Source organism: Sturnira hondurensis, unplaced genomic scaffold (assembly GCF_014824575.4).
Source record: "Sturnira hondurensis isolate 20B ecotype Veracruz unplaced genomic scaffold, ASM1482457v3 Scaffold0007406, whole genome shotgun sequence".
Classification (NCBI taxonomy): Eukaryota; Metazoa; Chordata; class Mammalia; order Chiroptera; family Phyllostomidae; genus Sturnira; species Sturnira hondurensis.
In genome coordinates, this window is record NW_028080037.1 from 4,480,212 (window position 1) to 4,498,602 (window position 18,391).

General features: G+C 42.2%; 2 protein-coding genes across 5 annotated transcripts; one reads left to right on the forward strand and one right to left on the reverse strand.

Annotated features, from left to right (window-relative positions):
- Positions 1–636: 636 nt before the first annotated feature.
- On the reverse strand, positions 637–9,867 carry GPN3 (GPN-loop GTPase 3). Of its 3 annotated transcripts, XM_037052077.1 has the most exons (10): positions 9,363–9,451; positions 9,015–9,263; positions 6,989–7,097; positions 4,938–5,105; positions 3,651–3,775; positions 2,795–2,910; positions 2,551–2,647; positions 1,981–2,058; positions 1,628–1,678; positions 637–710 (listed from the first exon to the last, which is right to left on the reverse strand). In XM_037052077.1, exons 2-10 carry the CDS (start codon positions 9,231–9,233, stop codon positions 648–650), a joined length of 1,026 nt encoding a protein of 341 aa, XP_036907972.1. In that variant the 5' UTR covers positions 9,234–9,263; positions 9,363–9,451; the 3' UTR covers positions 637–647. The 3 variants fall into 3 exon arrangements, with proteins under 3 accessions (XP_036907972.1, XP_036907970.1, XP_036907969.1); XM_037052075.1 differs by lacking the exons at positions 1,981–2,058; positions 9,363–9,451 and adding an exon at positions 9,784–9,867 and having other exon boundaries at positions 1,628–1,756; XM_037052074.1 differs by lacking the exon at positions 1,981–2,058 and having other exon boundaries at positions 1,628–1,756.
- FAM216A (family with sequence similarity 216 member A) lies at positions 9,797–18,073 on the forward strand. Of its 2 annotated transcripts, none has more exons than XM_037052078.1 (7): positions 9,797–9,911; positions 11,253–11,293; positions 13,772–13,893; positions 15,582–15,711; positions 15,793–15,964; positions 16,486–16,568; positions 17,717–18,073. In XM_037052078.1, exons 1-7 carry the CDS (start codon positions 9,820–9,822, stop codon positions 17,830–17,832), a joined length of 756 nt encoding a protein of 251 aa, XP_036907973.1. In that variant the 5' UTR covers positions 9,797–9,819; the 3' UTR covers positions 17,833–18,073. The 2 variants fall into 2 exon arrangements, with proteins under 2 accessions (XP_036907973.1, XP_036907974.1); XM_037052079.1 differs by having other exon boundaries at positions 11,253–11,287.
- Positions 18,074–18,391: the final 318 nt, after the last annotated feature.

Below are 18,391 nucleotides of genomic sequence, written 5' to 3' on the forward strand. Positions count from 1 at the left end.
TGAATCACGCCAGGCTCTCCCTACATGGGAAAATTTACTAATTCAAAAATTTGCCCTGGCTGAGTGTTTCAAATTCTGAATGGAGAACAAGAGCATAATAAGAAGTTAGTGCTGTTTATTTTACTTATATACATGTATCTTAAAACACAGTAATGTTTCACTTTTTAATTATACAAGCAATACATTTCAACATAGGAAAATTGAAAGACAAATAAATAATGGTCTTATTTATATCTTTACAGAGTTTCACCTATGGACACACACAGGTCTATTTTGTTACAGTAATTTCTGCCCATGGGAAAAAACCCTTGAAATATAACAAAAGCCAAACAGAAAAAAAATAAAGGTAGCCTGGTCTTAACTACCACAGGCACTAATTTATATTATATACAAATCTATGTGCATTCATTTCAATTTCAACCTTTAAAATCTGAATTGATGCTGTAAAAATATAACATTAAAGGATTCCACTTTAAACAGCAGCAGTTTCAGAATAAATAAGAACATGATTCAGGTGTGTTGCCGATAAAAAGCCAATTACTTTTTTCATCAAAATAAGCTTTCTAGTATTACATCCTTTGAGAAAAATGTTTTGCTGGTTCAGCCACAAACTCTTCACATGTATAGTCACTTTTTAAATAAACTCTTTATTCTTTCTGATGCTCTTGAAAATACTCATCAAACATAGAAGACGACTCATCTTCATGTTCCTAACACAAAAGAAACAAAACAGAAAATACATTGATTTCCCCTCAGTTAGACCTAGTACGTGTTTACGTATTTTACGTATTTTTCAGGTAATGCTCTGTAAGGAGCTAATGCCCCAGCACCAGCTCCGGGTGGTGCTCATAGGTTAACAGTTAACAATATTGGAAGGCATCACTGATAGGTGATCTCCAGTATGTGAGAGGGCTTATATCTCATTAGAGGCATTTCTTTTTTTTTTTTTTTTAAGATTTTATCACTGATAGGTGATCTCCAGTATGTGATTGGTGAGAGGGCTTATATCTCATTAGAGGCATTTCTTTCTTTTTTTTTAAAGATTTTATTTATTTTTCTTTAGAGGGGAAGGAAAGGAGAGAGGGAGGGAAATATCAATGTAAGGTTGCCTCTGGTGAGTCCCCTGCTGGGAACTGGCCTGCAAGCCAGGCATGTGCCCTGACCGGGAATCGAACCGTGATCGTCTAGTTCGCAGGCCCGTGCTCAATCCACTAGCTACGCCAGCCAGGGCTCAGTAGAAGCATTTCTTACATGAGCTTATGCTCGCTCTGATTCTCCACTGCTCTGCTGTGCCGGTGCTTGCCCAGACAACCATCGTTCGTCTTTTCACCGACACATGTGAGGGCAGCCCAAGTTCAACCGGACTTCACCTCCTCTTTGCACCTACCTACCCCAAGCTCTGAGCACAGAGAGGCACAACTCAGCAACAAGGCCTCAGTAAAAGCTGGAATCCAACTGACAGTGCTCTTCGAGCTCAGGTGTCAGTGTGAGAGATCACCCAGAAAAGCCCAGGTGATGGCCGGCACTAGGATGGAACTCAATTTGCGTTCCTGGGATCATGCAGGAGACTGAGAAATGCTGGCATACATGTTTACCAAAAGCCAATTAACACCCTAAGCCTAATCACCTTTGGTTCTTTAAATTCCAAGTCTTCTCCATACTGAATGGCAAAATCGATGTGCTGTAGCACAATGTTCATGCTTTCTTCATCCGACTGATCGTACGGCAGAAACCGAACCATGCTGTAGTCGTCAATCTGTGAGTTGGGGGTTTCAGAGAGGGTCGTGATGAAATTACACAAAACACTTCATTTTTAACTGAACGTCTGAGTTTTATAATCACTTATAATGATTAAACCATTTGTGGTGGGGGGATAGCAATAGACATACACAGAACAGAAAATCAATATTCATTTTTTCTGGTCTGACTTACTAGAACACTCAACTTANAGTCTTCTCCATACTGAATGGCAAAATCGATGTGCTGTAGCACAATGTTCATGCTTTCTTCATCTGACTGATCGTACGGCAGAAACCGAACCATGCTGTAGTCGTCAATCTGTGAGTTGGGGGTTTCAGAGAGGGTCGTGATGAAATTACGCAAAACACTTCATTTTTAACTGAACGTCTGAGTTTTATAATCACTTATAATGATTAAACCATTTGTGGTGGGGGGATAGCAATAGACATACACAGAACAGAAAATCAATATTCATTTTTTCTGGTCTGACTTACTAGAACACTCAACTTACTACTTAACTAGATACTGTTTCATAGGGATTTCTCTGAATTCAACCACCACTGGAAATTTCAACAGGGCGTGGGCAGTTTTGGAATAATGGACATGTCGGTTACTTTACTGGCGGTTGCCAACAACTGCTTCTAAATTAACCTGTCGACTGGCCAGCCCACAGCCTCTCGCCGCCCCCTCCCCTTTGCAAGGGAACAGGGTTGGACTGTGTTTTCCACACTGGTGGTCGCTGACTGGACAATGGTGAACACCTGACCAGATCATTAAAAACTTTTTTTTTTCACAAAACAACAAGCTTACCAGTCCACATATAGCTTTAGTCAATTTTTTGAATTTTTTGCTTCTTAGGTCACTTGTAGAATCCTTTAATAAAGAATACATGTCTGGATCTAGAAACCTTTAAAAGTGAGAAAGACTGATGAATAAAATGGAAAATAAATCAGGAAACTAGATTTACAGGCGCACAGAACCTCACACGTAAATAAGGCTTAGAAGGTGCACCTCTGCAATTCAGATCTGATGATAATGGGAGGCGTGAACTTACTTCTCAATTTCCTTCTTGGCTTTCTTACTCAGCAGGTCCATTTTTGTCATGATGTTAACTTGTGGAATTTCTAGAGAGATCATAGCACTCAGAGCTGCCAAGATGCCAGAAATAAACTAAAGGAGGAGACAGGAAAGGGAAGATGAAACCGACTAGTGCCAACGAAACCCCCTGGTCTCTGCACGCGACAGAGGCTTCTGCGCCTCTCAGAGTACCACTGGCCCAAGTAAGAAACGCTCATCCTAAAGAACAGACAGTCCAACAATCGGCTGGCTGACCCTTGGTTTCCAAACGTGAGGAGAAAGAAAGATGTCAATTTAATCTCTGGGGATCACAAATCTCAATTTAGATGGTAATTTTAACCTCCTTTCCCGTTGAAAATTCCTTAAGAGCTATTAAGGAGAAAAAAAGTTTTAGATAGTTCATAGCCCTGCCCGGGTAGCTTGGCTGGTTATAGCGTTGCCTCCACGTGCCAAGGTTGCAGGTTTGATTGCGGATCACACCAGAATCAACCAATGAATGCATTAATAAGTGAAACAACAAATTGATGTTTTTTTTCTCTCTCCTTTCTAAAAATCAGTAAGTTAAAAAAGTTAGATCGTTCATAAACTAGACAAATGATCCTCAGAAAATTAAAAGCATATATAATGTACACCTTGGTAAGTAATTCTCCAAAATCTATATATCAAAATTTACCATTTCAGTTAAAAATACATTAGAGTAACTTAACAGTAAGGGATGCTACATAACTCTAGAATTCAGTTTGTGAAATGTCCAGAACCGCACAATGATGAAAGGAGACTGTCATCTGCTTGTACCCACGACTGAAATATCGACAACAGATTAATCCACAAACCTTGAACGACTCCACCATAAACTGGGAATCAACCAGGAAAACCCCACAGACTCGGAACTCCCACTGCTCCAGCTGCTGGACCAGCTGTTTCATCACGGGCAGGTGCGTATACAACTCAATCTGACCTACGTAAAGATCATCACAAGACTGTTACAATTAGGAAATACATTAAATCATCAAATTCCAGGAAAAAGATTTCCCCCCAAAATGGTTTTAAAAACATATATTCTATTTTAAGGAGTCTTACAGCCTCCTGACTCAATCACAAGATCGTTGAGGTTCATCATGTTTTAGCTTTTGCCCATTAAAGCAAGTGCTTTCAAAGGTGTGTGTGGTGTGGGAATACTGGTCGAGCTGTACACTCGATATCTGCACTTTTCTGTGGGTGGGTGTATGTTCAATTAAAAGCAAAGGGGCTCTGACTGGTGTGGCTCAGTGAGTTGGGTATGGTCCTACAAAAAGCAAAAAGTCGTCAGCTGGATTCCCGGGCGGGGTATGTGCCTAGGAATGCGTGGGGCCAGGCCCTAATTTGGGGGCACGCGAGAGGCAACCAGTCAATGTTTCTCTCACACACTGATGTCTCTTTCTCCCTCCTTTCCCCTCTCTCTAAAAATCAGTAAATAAAATCTAAATAAAAGCAAAGAGGAAAAGTAAGAGCCACAAATGATGGAAGCTAAGTTAAACTCAAGTCTAAAACTCATAACTTGGCTTATGAAGTCACACGTGATTATCTGTCCCCCACCAGCCTCACTTCCCAAGTGTCCCTTCTGTGCGCTGTGTGCTTCAGCCACACTGGTCTGTTTGGTGCCTCAAACCTACCTCGTCCTTCCTGCCCCTGGGCCTGCAACATGCTGTGACTGCTGCCTGGACCACAGTCTCCCTCCCCTTCACCCTATGGCACAGCTTACAGGCCACCAGACCAGAAGCCTCCCCCAGATGCCCTGCTGCATGATCGGCTGTCTACTCCTGTGGGGCACCTGCCACCAATGAATATTAAATCATCATTTTGGTGACTTTTGTTTATACTGTCCAGCGCTGACACTTGACTGTGAGCTCTTTGAGGGCATAGACGCTGGTTGCCTGGCTCTCTATGGCCTTCCCAGGGTACAAAGTTAAGCACGCAGTAAACTCAGTGGATGAGTAAAAGCCAATGAGCAAGAGCTTTGTACCTAACTGCAGGGTGTACAGTTTAGAGCTACAAAGGCTCACTCCACTTTCCTTCACTGGGGACAGAACCAGCATGACGTCAAGGAATTACGTCATGACACCTTCAAATTTCTGACCTACCTGGACAGTCAAAAAGGATGTAGTCATCCTCTACATGGCCAAGACAGCTCTCCAGCCAGTCAAAATTATTGGCAAAGTACTCCATGCAAAATACCAGTCCTCCATTGGGACCGAACCGCAGAGAATCGTCCTCCATGACGTCATCCACTTCGATCAGTTCCCGGATGTCTGAAAAAGAGAGGCAGGACCCACGACAGAGGAGTGTCCATTTGAAAATTGTTATCCTCACTGGTGATAATTAACAATTATAGAAAAACTCAAACGTATGACATTATTTCTGTACATGGCTATTCACTACAGTAGTGCCCGTGGGAACCGATTAAGTTGCCACACAGCCAGACCACAGAATCTCACACAGCCACGAAAAGGAAAAGCTCGTAAGGACTTGATCACGATACAATCTCCCAGGTACACCGTTCAGTGTAAAGTGTAAGAACTCTGTAAGAACGTCATCGCTTGTGTTTAAAAACAAGACAAAGACTCACGATATATACACAGTAATGCACGTTTTGATTTTATATGCATAGATTCTGTACGGAAAGGCACCCCAGAGACAGGCAACTGGCTGCCTCCTGGGAGAGGAGCCGACTGCTGGGCCACAGAGCTGCGAAGGAGACTGCCTCTTCTGTATCTTCTGCATTTTGAGCCATGTAAACATACAATGCCTATTGTATAACAAGTAAAACCAAACCAAACCAAGAGAATCAATTATTACTTCTTAACACGAAGAACCCAGGAAGCCACTTAACCTCCCTATGCCAACAGCTCCATGTCCCCAACTTCCGCGCTGTATCTGACATAACCAAGCACCAACGCTTTCTTGAAACACTCTCTCCTCCTGGCTTTTGTGATGCAGTGTCCTCCTGACTTTTAATTTTTTAAGGTTTTATTTATTTTATTTTTAGAGAGAGGGGAAGAAAGGAGAGAAACATCAATGTGAGAGAGAAGCATCCACCGGTTGCCTCTCATACGCTCCCAACTGGGGACATGGCCCACAGCCCAGGCAGGTACCTTGACGGGGAATTGAACCAGCGACCTTTCAGTGCACAGGTCAGCGCTCAATCCACTCAGCCACACGAGCCAGGGCTTTCCTGACTTTTTTGCTACTTTACTGACTGCCTCCTTTACCCAACCTCCGAAGATTACACGACTTCAAGGCTTGGTATCAGGCTAAGCATACCACGTCCCGACGTGATCTCATCTAGTCCTGTTCCATCTCTATGTTGCTAACCCTCAAATTTATATCTTCATGTCTGACCTCATCCCTGAATCCCAAACTATATCTAATTAGTTCCCTGATATTGCCTCTTCATATCTATCAGACATCTCAAACTTAGTAAGTACAAAGAACACTGCCCCAAACCTAAACCAACTCCCACTCATTTCTTTCTTTCACTCACTATGCTTTTTTCTGGAATACCCTTTCCCATCTCTAGGCTACTTAGTGACCTTCATGTCCCCTCATCTCGGAAGGCCTCTCCTCAGCCTGGTGAGCACATTACCACCTACAGGTCTGGGCCCAACGCCATCCCTGCCTACACCACCGAGAGCGATCTCCCCCAGTTACTCCCTCTCTTCAGCCGACAGGCAGTCCTCACCACAATCTGTAAATGGTTGATTGTTGCTTATCTCCCCCTAAAAAGTACTAAAAGGCACACGAAGGCAGGTATAGTTATGTCTTGTTCCACAGACATCTGAATGAATGTATTAAAAGAATAAAAAAAAACACTTAGGCAGCTCACTCGGAGTATGAGCAGAAGTAAACCAGACTCATGGCCACGGCACCAAGCATGAAAGAGGCAGAAGGGAAGGGTGGGGGAGAAAGGCACCTACTCACTTTTGCTTCATATGTAAGAGACCTAGAAACGATACTGTCACACACATCAGCAAAAGTGGATGTCATCAAATGACATGTGAACTCACACTGTTCACCGTGAAACCAGGGGACCAGATGCAATCATTTTTTAGCTTCTGTGCTGAGCGGCCAGCACCCTGCGCCTCCTCACCCCCTATTTTCCCTGCAGGGTGGGAAGGCTCTGCTCAGGACTCACCGGCCATCACGGAGTAGCTGAAGTGTTCTGCTGCAGGATCAAGGTTCACGACTTGAACCGACCGGTTGAGGGCTTCACAGTGCTGGACCATGGTGGCGCAGTAGGTGCTCTGCAGTGTCATAAGGCACAAAGGGTCAGGGCAACGGCACTGTTTGTTACCTCTTGCAACCCCAGAATGACTCTCTGCACCCCTCGGGCAGTGTCCAGTAAGGACGAAACTAGGCCCTCCTCAACCAAGAGACTGAATGAAAGCAGAAAAGGCACTGAGCTGGGAGTTAAGACACCTGACAGGCTACGAATCCAGACTAGCTGTGACTCAGGGGTAACTTTGGGACACGGCTTCTCCACCCTGCCCCTCAATTTCCTCATCTCTATCTGGGTTGACCTCCATGACCAATGAGGCTCCTTACCGCTCTCCCATGCAACAAGCCGAATTAAAGAGAGTATTTCCGGTTACGTACTGCAGCACCTAACACATGGAGTCTCCACTAGGACTTGCATTGTCCAAACAAAGCTGTAGGCAGGGTGATCAGAGATGACGTCTCTGAGGAGGGGATGTTGGAGCAGAGGAACGGGAATGTGCTTGCCAAGCCAGAGGAAGAACATTCCAAGGTCAGAGAACACCGAGGTCGATAAACAGCACGGAGGTGGGCTATGGGTTCCCAACTTTTGGTTGAGAGAATCCTTGATCACTCGTGTAGCTGTGATCACACTGTGTTAAACCCTCTAGGCTACTTGTCTTCTCTCCCACCCTCTATGCAAAGACAGGGATGTGTTGTATTCAGTTTCGTAAGTCTAGGGACTAGCATAGTACCTGGTACATAATAAATGCATGGTCATTATTTCTCACTGACTGACTTAGTGTTTGATTCCAAACTCCACAAGAGTACAGATGTTTGTGTGCTCTGTTCAACAACACAGTCCTCACTCAGGGTCCGGAACAGTGCTTGGCACAAGGATCAGGCTCAGTGAGATTTTCTGACAGATCAGCATCAAAATTTTATAGAAAGATACTTTCTAGCACTATCAGTCTGAAAAGCAATCCAGAATACAGAAATAACCTCCATCTTGCTTTCTTATCAGTGCTTTACACATACATGTTGGGTAGGCAAGCGCTGTATCACAGCCACATGTATGTATAGCTCCCGCCAGCACCCAGTTTAGGGCAAACCTCAGAACAATGTGTTAATTTAAAGAAGCCACACAGCACTCCCACAGACTTGAGTGTTTTCCATACTCTAGTTATTTGACCATATCTTCACCATTTCTGCCACATTTGAACACCTCTAATATTATTCCCTTAATATTTGTTTACAAGAAAAAATTGTGTCCCTCTTGTAAACAGAAAACCAGCTGTATTTGTCCAAACATGAACATGAAACTGGATGAAACTTCACAATTCTTTTTGTTCTAGATAAGTATACTGTAAATACTTGTCAAAAGCTCTGAGGCTAAGATCTGAAAGACTTGGGGATTTAAGTTAAGTGTCGAAGAAACACAAACATCAAGCCGACAATTTCACCTCACTGTAAACTGAAAGACAATCGAGAAGGGAGCAACTTTTCCAACATGTGATTCAACGTACATTAATGTCAGGCCCATGCACCTCCTAAAATCGCTTCAAATAACAGGAGTCTATGTTTCAAGGTCTGAGAGACAGTGATTAACGAGATCCCTGGCAACTAGACAGGGCCAGATTCGGTAATTAGACAAAACTGGATTCCAAACGCCATTTAACTAGGTGTGATCCTAGGCAAAGAACCTATGTCTCCTTTTTCTATAAAATGGAAATAACAGGGCTTATTTTCAGACGGTTGTTGTGGAAATAAATGAGGCGTTCAGCGCGGGATGTTGGGGATGTAGACAATAGACTTTAGCAACTATCATTACTCCCTTTCAAAACAGGAGCCTGAAGCTCAGGCTGCAAAAGCGAGCTGCCTAGAGTCTCACGGCTCCTCGGCAGGTGCCGAACCCCCGGCCTCCTACGAACTCCGATGTTTCCCGCCTTCTTCTGCCAAATCCTCACCTTCCCGCTGCCTGCCGGGCCCATGACCAGCTGCGCATACCGAGGCATGTCCACGTTCCCGGGGCCGCCCACCGCTCGGCCACTACCACGAGCAAGACGGACACGCTCCCTCCAGCTTTCGCGCGACGCCCTGAGTTCCGGAAACACGAAGTGCGGACCAATCACAATCCAAATCCGCTTCTGCGTTCTGTTCTGCCCACCCCTCCGACTACGGAGCATCCCGCAGGTCAAATCCCGTGTAAACGCGTCCTGAGAAAACCCCGGGAGAGAAGGGAAGTTGAGCGCGCGCACGAAAGTATTAACGGCTGGCGGAAACCGGCCGTTACGAGACCGGCGAAGCCTCCTTACTTTGGTGATAACTGTTAACGGATACTACTCAGCATTCCTGCGCCGGGTGCTTTGGTCTTTGGTTTGCGTACTGATGTTTGACCTACATGGTGACACTCAAGGTTTGCAGATTTGCTGAGGGTCTGGAATACTGAGGTGGAAGGCACCTCCTGTTTAAGGGGGCTTGTGTATTTCCTTTCCTTGACGCATCTGTTCCGCAAAAAGTCGCAAACGTGCCAACGCGCAAATAAACAGCCTCCGCCCCTCTCCCAATTTAACTCCGGGATCGTGGATCTGCCCTCCCAGCGCTCCCGAAGCTATTCGGGTGGTGGCCGGGGCGCACCGGAGAGGGCTAGAATCTGGAGCCCGCCTTTTCACCCTGAAGATCACTCGACCTGACGCACGCGTGCTAATCCTGGAGGGAAAGAAGGGAAAGCTTTACTCGCACACAGCTCGTGATCCCCGCCCCCGGGACGAGATGCCCGGCCAGGGTCCGGAGTCCCGCGGGACGGACTGCTGCTCTTCCGCAGAGCCACCTGCAGTGGCCGGGACGGAGAGTGGTGACAGTGGGTGAGGCTGCGGGGCCCTAATGGGTTAGGGAGGATGACGACGACCGGTCCCGGGGCGCGATGCACCTGGTAGAGGAATGGTTGGGAGGTGGCTGCTCCGAGCGACTGGTTCCCAGTGCACTGACGCGAAAGGCGGGGAGAACCTCTGTTGTGGCCCGAATGGAAAATTTGGAAGCAAACTCATTGTTTAAGGGAAGAGCTTCAGAGGAGGAGCGTTTGTGGCAGTGACAAGGCGGTGACTGCAACAGCCACCTGCATGCATCTTTCTGCCCCAAGGGAGGTGCTGCGAAATCGGCTGGGAAAATTGCGGTCTGGCCACCGGACCTCTACGTAAAGTAAACCCGGGTTAGGGAGACAGGGAGACTGCTGCAGAGTCCCCTGCTCAGCCGAGGGCTAACAAGTGGATAAATCAGTTCCCTGAGTGTGACATTACCCACCTTTATGTCAAGTGAGGATTCATAACCGTCAATGAAACAGATGACTGTGAAGATTAGAGACACTTGATCTTGACATTTTCTTCACACAGACGTTTCTTTCTTCATAGGCCTACTTTATTTTGAGCAGGTTTTTACTATTATTTCCCGGATGCAGAAGACGATTAGTTGCTGAAGTCACTGCAGAAGGCAGTACCTCCTCTTCCTTCCCATCAGTTGTTCCCGAGCTGTTCCTCTCCCGTTCAGTTCATGGCCATGGCTCTGGCTGCACTCATGGCCTTTTTTTTTCTTTTTTAAATATATGGTCTTGTGTTTCTTTTCTGTTCATGACAGTGCCTAGTGAAGTGCTGGATCCTGGTATATTAGGAAATAAATGAACTCTTGCTTACTGGATAGATTGAAGGAGGCAGGAAGGAAGGGTGTGTTAATCTGAGAAAGGAAAAAAGAACTTGTACAAAATTAGAAACATTCTAAAGTAAGTGAGTTATAGTACACCTTAATTACATACAGTAAATAACAAAATAGTCTCTTCCATAGCCAGATTACTTATTTAAAAGCAAAGACAGCAAGAACATATTCTGGATGGCACAGAAGCCCAAACTACTTTATTGAAATCAGTTTAGAAACTACAGTGGGTTAGGAGGATATAAAAGTAAGAGCAAACCTGGCTTAAAGTAAATCCTGTCTAATATGGTAAAAAAAAAAAAAAACCCTCAGATCACTCACTTTGAGTAAGTCTGGAGCCATTAGGACATAACTAGAATTATAGGAGAAAATTTGCCAAACATTCTTCCTGATGAAAAGTATAAAGCATATGCAATGTTGTTCTTTTTTCATTTAAAATTCTTTTTTAATGCTTATAAAGTTGTGAGTTAATACCTATTATTTATGTCCTTTTTTTTTAACAGATCGGCTGGGCATTCTTATTACCAGAATTCCAAAGGTACTGGTGAGTAGAGCATCATAAAGCAGATAATACTTACAAATAACATGGTTCAGAGAAGCCAATTTTGCTGTAACTACTCACACAATGGAGTTTTAAAAATAGGTGTTATTAGTATTCCTTGGTGAACTTAGTCTTCAAGATTGTTCAGAGAACAATCAGCAGATTCTTTGTCTCCCTTTAAGATATCTTACATCAAGCATTTTATTTCATTTTTTTATTTTAGATTTTATTTATTTATTTATTTATCTTTAGAGGGGAAGGAGAGAGGGAGAGAAAGGCAACCAATGTATGGTTGCCTTTCGTGCGTACCCTGCTGGAAGTTGACCTGCAGGGAACTGGCCTGCAACCCAGGCATGTGCCCTGACTGGGAATCGAACCGCGATCCTCTGGTTCACAGGCCTGTGCTCAATCCACTGAGCTACACCAGCCAGGGCAAGATATCTTACATCAAGCATTTTAAAAACAATATTTCAAAATACCAATGGATCTGAGAACTGTTTATAACCGATGTTGGTTGAGAAGAACAGAGCACAACCTGGGGTTTATATACAGACTGACAGGGAAAAATTTTAATTGAACAACTTCAGAGAATGTAAATATTTCTCAGTGCTGCTGTTTTCCTCTCTCTTGGAGTAAAGGATAAAGCTGCTGGAGTTAAGAGGGTGAGACCAGGCTATGATATGCATCTCAGAAATATTTATTATCAGGGACAAAAAGATATATATTTCTAGATAATTAGCCCACATTTAAGACTTGAAAAAGAATTTTAAAAAGTAAACTTTTGAAATGTTCACTTGATATTCACTTTATTATTATAGTTTCTGAATTATGATTTAAGAGCCATAATACCAATTTCCACCTGATTTTCTATTTGTTAGCAAACTAGTTAGCAATATCTCACTTGCCCAAATCTTAAAGAAATGACTAAATTTAAAGTTTAATATAAGATCATAGTGGCCTTTGTTGTCAATAATACTGAAACAAAACTGTGCTTAATTAATTTATTTTACTAAGTAAAAGCTTTTAATTTAAAGTCTGTTTTGCCAGCTTTATTTGTAATGGCCCAAACCTGGAAACAGCCCCGTAGAAACATCTACAGGTACATGTAGAATCAAATTGTGGTTTATACATACATGCAATGGAATATAACCCAACAATAAAAATGAACTATTGTTATACTTGCACAGGTGGATTTCAAACTAATTTTGTTGAGCTAAAAAGCCAAGCAAAATAAAACATCAATATATACTGTACATTTCCATTTGTATCAAACTCAAGAAAATGCAAACTAGTTTATAGTGATGGCACATCAGTTGTGGGAGGGGTGGGGAGAAGGGAAGTGTTACGAAGAGTTATTTCCTGATTAAACATTGCCAGATATGGCCTTCCCCCTTAACTGCTGCTGAAGTTTAGATCCTAAATTAAGTTACTGGTCTCAGTATGTCTGAAACTGAAAACTAGTTCCCATTTTTCTGGGAAGATGTCTCAACTTTCATTTTTTAAAAATATTTTATTTATTTATTTTTAGAGAGAGGGGAAGGGAACGAGAAAGAGTGGGAGAGAAACATCAATGCGTGGTTGCCTCTCATGTGTTCCCTGCTGGGGACCTGGCCTGCAACCCAGGCATGTGCTCTGACTGGGAATCGAACCAGCAACCCTTTGCTTCACAGGCCCGTGCTCAATCCACTGAGCTACAGCAGCCAGGGCTCAACTTTCATTTTTATTGAAAGATTATCCTTTCAATTGGCCCACATCAGCATTTAAAACAATGTGATAACTGAAATTATGTAAACATAGTTTTGATAAATTTCTGCAGAGCTCCTTATTTTATAACACTGTCTCATTAAAGGGATTAAATTGGTGTCATTCTCTCTTGACAGAATACAGAATAGAATTTTTAAACTAAATACTAAAGTCAAGTGAATGATAAAATTTTGTTGTAACTCTTTATTTTTATTTTTTTATTTATTTTTTAGAGGGGAAGGGAAGGAGAGAAGGAGAGAAATATCAATGTATGGTTGCCTTTGGTGTGTCCCCTGCCGGGAACTGGCCTGCAACTCAGGCATGTGCCCTGACTGGGAATCAAACTGCAATTGTGTGGTTCGCAGGCTGGCGCTCAATCCATTGAGCTACACCAGCCAGGGCTGTTGTAACTCTTTAAAGTGCAAATCCTGTATGTATATTCCTGTTTACTATGATCTGACAGACAATAAACTAAAAAAAAGTAAGTTTGCATCTCAGCTAAATTCAAAGTAAATGTAGTCCATATATAATGATACATATGCAGTAAGTATATCTATAAATATCTTAGAGTTTTGAGCTTTACAACCAAATGGCATAGCATATAATCTCTTCATATTTAACAGTGATTCATGCCACTGCTCCAGAATAACTGACACATGTAAATACACAGATCTTAATAACTAATTTGTTGAACTGATCTTTCTCATGAAAGTCACACAATGATGTCCTTGCCTACAGATGGAATCAAAGATGGGCACAAAATGAACTCCCACACAGTCAGGCTACAAGAGTTATGGAAAACTCCTCAAACTCAAACAGTTCACACTCCTAAGTCAACTACAGATGGGTCCTTTCTAAAGGTATGCTAACTACCTACCAGTACTTTATTTAAATACCAATTGTATGTGTATTGAGAGCTGAACTTTCTTTTAAAAGATTATATTTATTTTTAGAGTGAGGGGAAGGGAGGGAGAAAGAAAGGGAGAGAAACATGAGTGAGTTGGCACTCATGTGTGTCCCTGGGGACTGATCCTGCAACCCAGGCGTGTGCCCTGACCCATACTCCAACTGCCAGTCTTCCGCTTTGCGCCCAGTGCCCCACCAACTGAGCCACACCTGTCAGGGCAGGGCTGAACTTTTTGTTGAATATAAGCTATGTAGAGAAATGGTTTTGAACCCTTTTCATCTCACGGCACAAACTAATTACTAAAATTCTGCAGCACATCAAAAAAATACTTCTTGCTGATCTGACAAAAATAGTCATTCACACCAGATGACTATTGCTTTTCTGGCTGTTGTCAGTTTTTTATTTGGCAATCTAAGGGAAAAGAGGCCAGTGCCCCTGACTACATAGTTGGGTATTGCATGTTTTAAATACTCTAGTGGCACACTGAAAACTGCTGACTTAGAGGGTAAAGCACTGCAGAAGACTAGTTGCACCCAGCATACTGTATAGGAATCCATACGTATCTGTTGGGTAAACCCATGAATGAATGAATCATTATAGATTCCTTATCATAACAATAAGGGCTTTATGATACTTCAGATCCAATGTACCTTTATGCAGGAAACTCAGTACCCCAAACATAAAGATGCTTGAGGAAAGTTTCACTCTAGAGATGGAAACCAGACTCATAAAGATTTTGTTCAAGGACTACAAAATTAGAAGCAAGTAAAGAAAATGGCAGTAAGCCTTTAACACAACTGTTGTCCTCTGCTACCCGTTAAAAACCGTACATAGCTGCCTGAGGATCCTCTCCAGAGCAACACAAACCGAAGGGGCCTTACTAAAGATTTGTACCAACTGGTAAAGATTTTCGGGCCAACATTTTGAATTTTCCCTGGATTATTACCCATCCAGTTCAGTAAGTCCTGTGTGTGTATATATTGTTTGCATATATGCGTATGTAGTGGAAACTCACATTTTAGGCAAGTGTTAACCTCTAAAATCGGCAAGTACAGTGAAAATCTTAGTTGAAATTACTTATATCAGAAACCATCAGACTACCCTGCAGTCTGTCCAGTACAGTTTTTCTTCTGGTGCTAGAAGAGACTGTTCCTTCAGAAAAACTAAGAGTAATTGGGTTGCTTTTATATCCTGCATTACGTAGAAGGCGAGACGCCCACACTCACAGAGAGCCACGTGGGATTAAGACTCACGGACTGGAGCTCACAGTACAATATACAGATGTATGATAGAATTGTACACCTGAAGCCTATATAATTTTATTAACCAATGTCATCACAATAAATTGTTTTTAAAAAAGATGCATCACACACACAAAAGGCTCACTGACAAAAGAGCAAATTCATATTTTCCTTATTCTTCTAGGGCAGTAGTTCTCAAACCTTGCGGGGCATGTGAAATCACTTGAATGGAAATGGCGAGCAGAGTTACTTGTACTGTTTAAATGGCCGTTTCTTTCTTTCTCTTTTTGGCCAAATTAACATAGTTGAATTTGCTTAAGTAAAATGTACAGATGTCCAACTCTGTTGGACATTTGTCCTTTCAGATAAAAACCTTCATAAGTCTTGCTCTTTCTTTCAGCATCCAGACCTCGCCTTATGCCAGAAGTATTACCTGCGCAGCATCGCTAAGATCTGTAACGTGAACGACCTGAGGGTGTTAATGAAGAGACAGTACGTGCATATGACCGAGCGCAACTCTCAAAAGCCAGGCAGGTGCACCTGCCCTTAGTTTCTGACTAATCGTCACAAGAGATGAGAGGGTCTTCTAATGGAGGTGATTTGTATGACAGGTGTCCTCACTCATCACAGGAGCCGCCTCAGTTCCCATCACTCGCAGAGGCAGCATCACCCCTGTACTACGTGGCGACACCAGCTGGACAGAGAGGACTCGGGGCCTTCCAACACTGCACCTACACCTGCAAAACAGCATTCCCTTTGGCGACCAGTGAGAAACAAAGGAGGGTCTGTTTCTTCTTGTTTAAAAGGAGGAAAATGTACCTAATTTTATTTGGAGGGTAGCTCGATTGTATTAAAGCTTGTGATCCCTATTATGTTCACTTTGCTAAGTTCAGAATAGGTTGGACAGAAGCCCAAAGGCTATCTTATAGTCACTTTACTGAGCTGACTGGGATATGCCACATCTTTTAGAACTTATTCTGTGGAATTATCAACATTTCTTGACCAGCTGGAGATATGGAAGATTGCCCTTTGCAGTGATTCCCACCGAAATTCAAAGTAATACAAACGCTTCTAAAAGCAGAAGCACATGGTTGCTTCTACACAGGGGAATACTATAAACAAAAAGATAAGTCTAATTATTCAACCTGCACTATAGTTAGCCTTGCATTTTAGGAGAATCGGGGGGCTGAACGGGTCTCTGGTGATGCTGGCAGCTTAATAAAGGGAATGGGTGTGGTCTTCCACATGTATTAGACAGCCGTTCATTTTGCAGGTTCCAATTAAGATGCTTCTCTTTCTTATAGACTAAAAACTGGATATATGTCTAAAACAAGATACAAGTCATTGAAGATTTTTAGAAAAACAGGAAGACTGTTCATGCAATCAGGTAAATGTGGAATTTAAAAAATGCATTTTTAAAACATCTTATGCTTAAAAAATATTAAACCCAATTTAGATTCATTTTTATTACTGAAGACGTTGAAAATTTAGAATGCGATTTGCTTTTATTGCTCCAAACAAAATTAAACATGAAATATATTTCTTCTCTCATTTAAAAGAATACACTGTTTAGAGGAGTAAGATTCAAGGTATTTCTAATTCTAAATAAAGATATAATAGCAAGGTCAGAGACTTAACAGAAAATGTATTGAAACCCAGATTCACAAAAACACGACTTTTTCAAGCCATAGCACTTATTTTATGTAGTGTCATTTTAGAATGGACAACGTACTTTGTGTAGCATCAAATACAGTACGAAGGGCTGTTACCACTGATACCAATTTAATATCCAACAAACCAGTGGAGGTGCAAGCCAAGCAGGTGCCAGAGCAACTCAGACCGACCCAGGGTCAGGAAGGATCCGCACAGACGATCCGCCTGCCACCATCACAGAATATCACAAAATGACAAAGACAGGAAGGAGGAAGGACCAAATGCTCAGAAGTGTTCCTCAGAACTGATAAAGTGGAAAGAAGGAAGTGGAAGTAACTTTCTAGTTACTACCAGTGCGTAGGGGAGGGGACAGGAGATGGGGGGGTCAGGCCTTCTGAACTGGTACCTGGTTGCTACGCGACAGCACCACTCAGCTTTGCCCCAAATGCCATCCTATCACAGAAGCGAGGGAAATGGCAGGGCTGAAGGTGGGTCTGGTTCCCAAAAGAACAGCTGGAGGAAGCCCCAGGTAGGGGAAAGGTCCCTGTGGTCCCCAAGAGAGGTGAGAAGGAAACTAAAGAACATGGAGAATGCTGAAACTAACTTCCCTCTAACCAGGAGTGCAAAAAGCAAAGGGAAAATAGGACTTAGAGAACTTGCTATATAATTATAATAACTTGGCTGGAATACAATACTGGGTATCTTATTTTAAAAAGTAAGAGATTTGGGGGAAGGGGGTGTTACTAACTTTTGAAAATTATAGGCAATCTTTTTCTGCCAAATGTTTATCAAGGTAGGTCATTTTGAAGGTTGTTCTTATATACAAATTTCAGTGTTCAAGATGAAATAATTTTGTTTCCAACTCTTCTTTGTTGTCTTCAGTTTCTACAAATGATTTTGAATCATACATGAATGAAGAAAAAAAGGAAGATTTACTAAGTAAGTGTATGCAGTCAATGTCAATTGAAGAACAGGGAGAACATCTGATGCTAACTTGACCTTGTCCTGTGTATTGAAATGCCAAAGGTAGGGGTGGGGGTTGTGAATTGTGTCCTCTCTCTGCATTTGATTGTTATACACCACTAAGTCATTAAATAATTTTAGTTTGTTCAGAAACTTTTACAGCAGTGTAATTGGTTTGATATAGTTCTGTGTTCCAATGATATTTGTGTAATAGAGTCTATGTGTAATAATGCTTTTATTTCTAGCTTGATACAATTAAAATTTTTGTCACATAAACGGAATTATTTTTTCTTTAAATCTGACGAATACATTGAATAATTCTTTTTCTGTTTACAATAAGTCCTAAAATAGCAACAATGGAATATCTGACAAGATATTGGGTTGAGGAAAACTCTTGAAATATCCTAATACAGCATAGCATTTAATAGAGATAACAGCCTGGCTTGCAAAGATGCTGAATAAACATTTGCTGCTTGAATACAACTTAAAAATGGAAATTTTAATTTGCCCTATTTTATGAAAATTGCCACACAAACACTTGGCCTCTCACACTAGAGAACATTTGTAATAATGAGAGGATTCTTTGCATTATTC

What these genes read in the sequence shown, in the direction of transcription:
- FAM216A (XM_037052078.1), top strand. Translation starts at nt 9,820, where the DNA reads ATGCCCGGCCAGGGTCCGGAGTCCCGCGGGACGGACTGCTGCTCTTCC. An exon ending in ACGGAGAGTGGTGACAGTGG is followed by an intron (nt 9,912 to 11,252) that starts GTGAGGCTGCGG and finishes TTTTTTTAACAG; the next exon opens with ATCGGCTGGGCATTCTTATT. An exon ending in GCGCAACTCTCAAAAGCCAG is followed by an intron (nt 15,712 to 15,792) that starts GCAGGTGCACCT and finishes TTTGTATGACAG; the next exon opens with GTGTCCTCACTCATCACAGG.
- GPN3 (XM_037052075.1), bottom strand. Translation starts at nt 9,233, where the DNA reads ATGCTCCGTAGTCGGAGGGGTGGGCAGAACAGAACGCAGAAGCGGATT. An exon ending in CAGCTACTCCGTGATGGCCG is followed by an intron (nt 5,106 to 6,988) that starts GTGAGTCCTGAG and finishes TCTCTTTTTCAG; the next exon opens with ACATCCGGGAACTGATCGAA. An exon ending in CATCCTTTTTGACTGTCCAG is followed by an intron (nt 3,776 to 4,937) that starts GTAGGTCAGAAA and finishes ATCTTTACGTAG; the next exon opens with GTCAGATTGAGTTGTATACG.